Source organism: Dipodomys ordii, unplaced genomic scaffold, assembly GCF_000151885.1.
Source record: "Dipodomys ordii isolate 6190 unplaced genomic scaffold, Dord_2.0 Scaffold15, whole genome shotgun sequence".
NCBI lineage: Eukaryota > Metazoa > Chordata > Mammalia > Rodentia > Heteromyidae > Dipodomys > Dipodomys ordii.
In genome coordinates, this window is record NW_012267231.1 from 17,951,246 (window position 1) to 17,956,144 (window position 4,899).

At 47.2% G+C, this 4,899-nt stretch overlaps 1 protein-coding gene and 1 long non-coding RNA gene across 2 annotated transcripts in view; one reads left to right on the forward strand and one right to left on the reverse strand.

Annotated features, from left to right (window-relative positions):
• Acsbg1 (acyl-CoA synthetase bubblegum family member 1) overlaps positions 1 to 557 on the forward strand; it is a 47,267-nt gene extending 46,710 nt beyond the window's left edge. The window contains exon 16 of the mRNA XM_013011951.1: positions 382 to 557. Within this exon, the coding sequence (XP_012867405.1) occupies positions 382 to 467 (86 nt within the window). The 3' untranslated portion in view covers positions 468 to 557. The remainder of the gene's footprint in view (positions 1 to 381) is intronic.
• Positions 558 to 1,771: 1,214 nt separating this feature from the next.
• LOC105982513 lies at positions 1,772 to 4,006 on the reverse strand. The gene is made up of 2 exons (XR_001174897.1): positions 3,855 to 4,006; positions 1,772 to 3,165 (listed from the first exon to the last, which is right to left on the reverse strand). It is a non-coding gene; the product is annotated as an uncharacterized LOC105982513 (long non-coding RNA).
• Positions 4,007 to 4,899: the final 893 nt, after the last annotated feature.

Consider the following 4,899-nt stretch of genomic DNA (forward strand, 5'->3'; position numbering starts at 1 on the left):
AAGGCTAGCACTCTACCACTTGAGTCATAGCACCACTTCCAGCTTTTTCTGCTTATGTGGTGCTGAGGAATCGAACCCAGGGCCTCATGCATGCACAGCAAGCACTCTACCACTGAGCCAACTTCCCAGCCCGTTTGGTGCTCAAGACAGCATGCTCTACCACTTCAGCCACAGTTACACTTCCGGCTCTTTGGTGGTTCATTGGAGTTAAGAGGTTCACAGACTTTCCTGCCTAGGTTGGCTTCAAACCAGACTCCTCAGATCTCAGCCTCCTGAGTAGCTGGGATTACAGGTGTGGGCCACAGGGCACGTCTTTGCTTACTTCTTCCGTCGAGTTCTCTAGGCTTGGACCTCACTTATTTCTTCCAATGTTTCTTTCAGGTCCTACCATGAAACTGAAACGGCTCATAGTTCTGGAGAAATACAAAGATATCATTGATTCCTTTTACCAAGAGCAGAAAAAGTAGAGAGGAAGGGCCACCCTATGGTTGCTGCTAAATAGGTAGTTGGCAGACTTTCAAGCGTTTTCCAGCCTGAGCATGGAAACCTCTGACAAATCTGACCTTCCCCTCCACCCTCCACTTCCCCCCTCCCCTCCCCTGCCCTGCCCTGCCCTGCCCCGAGTCAGGATGTCCCAGGGTCCCCAGTGCTGAGAAGCTTCCTCTCTGGGCAGTTTGGATTCTGTGGAAGTATGGCTTCGTGGTCAGATGACACAGAACGAATGGAAAGGCCAGTCAGTATTGGCCCTTGATCCAGGCAAATGGAGTCATTTGCTAGCAACCCAGAACAGGTGACCAAATGTAGGCTTTGGGGGAGAAGAAAGGGAATGATGGCTCCCACCTGAGTGTCCCGGCTCACCTGACAGCCTGACCCATTCTGGAATCTTCTTGGACACTGCAGATCGATCAATACTCACTACCTACCCTCCTTCATTTTGCACAAGCCACTGACTCACTCTTTTAACCAAACTGCTGCTGCCTATACGATTCTATTTAATGTGATTTGCATAGTAAACCTTTTAACAAAACTGCTGAGTACTTCATTCATTCAGCAAGCCGAGAGGAGAGAAGAGTGGCAGGCAATACACACAAGCCACCATCAGGGTACAGTAAATGCCCTTAGAATAAAAGCAGGGCACCAGCGGTGCATGCCTGTAATCCTAGCTATTCAGGAGGCGAGATCTTAGGATTGCGGTTCAGTCAGCCTAGATAGTAAAGTCCATGAGACTCTTCATTTTATTTTAGTTATTTTTGTTGATCATGCGTCTTGGAACTCAGGGCCTGGGTGCTGTCCCTGAGCATTTCAGCTCAAGGTGAGCACTCTACCACTTGAACCACTCTTCTGGTTTTCTGGTGGCTAATTGGAGAGAAGAGTCCCAGGGACGTTCAGCCCAGGCTGGCTTTGAACTGGGATCTCAGATCTCAGCCTCCAGAGTAGCTAGGATGACAGGCGTGAGCCACCGATGCCTGGCTCTTCATTTTAACTAGCAAAAAGGCTGAAGTTGTGGCTCAAGTGGTAGAGTTCTAGCTTTAAGGGAGTAATTCAGGGATAGTGCGCAGGCTCTGAGTTCAAGCCCACAGGGGCTTGAATGTGAGCACATACACGTGTGCACGCACATATGCACTGGAATAAACAAAGGTGCAGAACAGTAGAGCTATCTAGTAAAAGCGGCCAACCCTTCCACTCTGAATACCAGCAGCAGCCATTCTGGACAATGCACGTGAATCATGGCCAGAAAGCAGGCAGAGAGAGAAAGAGAAGGCAGCCGTAGTCTATTTGGAAATTCTTTATTTATTAATTTCCATGAGCCTGAGAACCACTGACGATGAGCACAATCCAGAGAGGCAAAGCAGCAGCATAAACAAAGTAGGATACAAATGAGATTGTAAGCCTGGGTATAAGCTTAAAAAAAAAAAATTAGCCGGGAAATGTCCCAGTGACCTGGGCACACGGGCAGAACGAGAGGTGTGCAGACCCACACAAGGCTTAAGGGAGAACCCACATGGCCTCTGGTTTGGAGACAAAGGTCATAGAAAAGGGTCACCATTGATGACCTCAGGCCCCACGTGGATTGACTGTGAGAATCAGCTCAAGCCACGCATGTTCGGCCTCTGCCGTGGCGTCTTTTACTGGTATTGCTAAAGCAGTAGTGGGGAGAAAAGCGGGGGGGAGGAGGAGGCAGTCATGGAAATTAAAAATCCACAGCCAGCAGCCCTGTGTACCTTAACCACAACCAAAACACTGGTGATTGGGCTAAGCAGGCCGCAGGTGGCAGGACAGCTGGCTCGCCCATCTCCACGGTGGAGAGGGGGAATGGATACAGCACAGGAACTCAGAGGCTGTGACAATTTGTGTCCAGTCAGAGGACATGACCCCTCTTTACTTCATCAAGAGTTCTTGCCAAGAATATTTCATCTCCAGGGAACAAAATAATTGAATACAAAATACATCTGGCGCCTTGTACGCAATATATTACCTATATCTCATTAACAAAAGTTATAGCGCTCCTTTCTATAGTTCTTGGATCTGAAGTTTTTATTCATAGTAATTCATGGAAAGGACAAATCTTTCTTCACTGACCGCATTACTAAGAAAAAGGTTCAGGTTTGCGGTTTCCCTAGGAATTTTTCTGGTGCCCCTTTGAGTTTTCTAAGAATGTTATTTTGTGCCATGACTTTATTTCCATTATGATTTTCATCAGCCAAGGAAAACGGCAACTTTTTGTTGTTGTTGTCTCTTAAAAAGATAGGTGTTTTTTAAGGAATTTATCTCATATTTACAGCTGAGGAAAATTGATTTGAACTGAAGTGTAAAATGGTTAACAACCGCAAATGACACAGTCCACTTCCGGTTTACTAAAAAAATGTTTCCCAAATAGACATGTAATAAATAGAACAAGCATTTGGAAAAGTCCTTTGAAAGCAGGGCTATACACATCGCCTGCAGCCTCCAGGTGGATTTTGTTAAGAAAAGGCCAGATCAGAAAATGTACTGTCAAGAAACAAGCAAACCGAATGCAGACAGAATGGCAGGTGATCGAGAGGTTCATGTGTCCATCAGCCAAGACCACGTGCAGGGGCTTTAATCCGAATCCTTCACTCGGCGACAGATCTCATCTGTGAACTCTGAACATTTGGCTTTGCCTCCCAAGTCTTTTGTTAAGGTCTGAGGAAAGGAAAACAATAACAACATGCATCCACATGCTGAATTAAGACCAAGGATCTCAGCTAGGAGCTGGTGGCTCACGCCTGTCATCCTAGCTACTCAGGGCTGCGATCTGAGGATCGCAGTTTGAAGCCGGTCCAGGCAGGAAAGTCCATGAGACTCTTAACTTCACAGAAAAAGCCGTAAGCAGCACTGTGGCTCAAGTGGTAGATGGCTAGCCTTGAGCAAAATGAGGTCAGGGACAACAACGCCCAGTCCCATAATTCAAGCCCCAGGACTGCAAGAAAAAAACCAAGGGTCTTTTTATTTAAAGCCCTCAGATTGCCAACTTACCCTTACAACTTTTAGCTTCTCAATTCAAACCAAAGACCCTACACGCAAAATCTCCCAGTCCACAAATGCTGGGTGGCCATGGCTCACTCTTGTAATCCTAGCTACTCAGGAGGCTGAGATCTGAGGATCAGGATTTGAAGCCAGCTCTGGCAGCAAAGTCCATGAGACCCTCATCTTCAATTAACCACCAAAAAGCTGGAAATGGAGCTGTGGCTCAAGTGCCAGAGGGCCAACCTTGAGCAAAAAAGCTAAGGGACAGCACCTAGGCCCTGAGTTCAAGCCCTCAAAACAATCACTTGTTCCATCCCCCCCCCCCACACACACATACACAGAACATGGGATCACAAGAACGGTACCTTTCCATCTTTAATTGTAGCAAAACACGCAGCCTCAATTCTCTCAGCCTGGTCAAAAAGCCTCATATGGCGCAGCATCATCACAGCACTGAGCAGGAGGGCAGTGGGGTTGGCCATGTCCTTGCCCGCTATGTCTGGGGCTGTCCCATGCACCTGTGTACCAGGGAAAGCAGCATGAGCGGAGGCACGCATGCGCTGCGGCTCAGTGGTAGAAGGTGGGCTGAGGTGGGAAGTCCAGGGTTTGATTTCAGAACCACAAAAAAAAATAGAGACAGACAGAGATAGAAAGAGGGAGGGAGGGACGCAGGAGTCTCCATTCTCTCTCCTATCCAATTGAAAAAAAATTATTGAAAACTGCGTGGGATTCATCTGACATAGATTTGAGGAGTAAAAAAATAAAGCTTTAGAGAAACAAAGCACTAGATTTTTTTTGGGGGGGAGGGGTTGTTTTTGTTGCCAATTCTGGGACTTGAACTCAAAGCCAGTTCATTTCCTTGAGCTACGTTCAAGACTAGTGCTCTACCACTTGAACCACAGCTCCACTTCCAGCTTTTTTTGGTGTAGTTTATTAGAGAGTCAGGGCCCTGCTTGAGCTGACTTTGAACCACAATCCTCAGATCTCAGCCTCCTGAGCAGCTAGGATGACTGGTGTAAGCCACTGGTACCTAGCTAAGCACTAGTTTGCTAAAAGCCCAAATACTGGCACAAAGATACTCTGCTTGTGCTTGTGTGTGTGTGTGTGTGTGTGAGTTTTTGGTAAACTATTTCAGGGGAAGAAAGCTACACAATGAAGAAGTATCTAACCAGGGGTGGTAGCACACATCTGTAATCTTAGCGCCCAAGAGTCTGAGGAAAAAGTGTCTGAGTGCATGGCAGCCTGGGCTATGGAGTGAAGTCCTGACTCAAAATAGAAATAAAATCCTAGGGGCTGGGAAGGTGGCTCAGTGGTAGAGCGCTTGCCTTGCAAGCATGAGGCCCTGGGTTCGATTCCTCAGCACCACATAAGCAAAAAGAAAAAAGCTGGAAGTGGTGCTGTGGCTCAAGT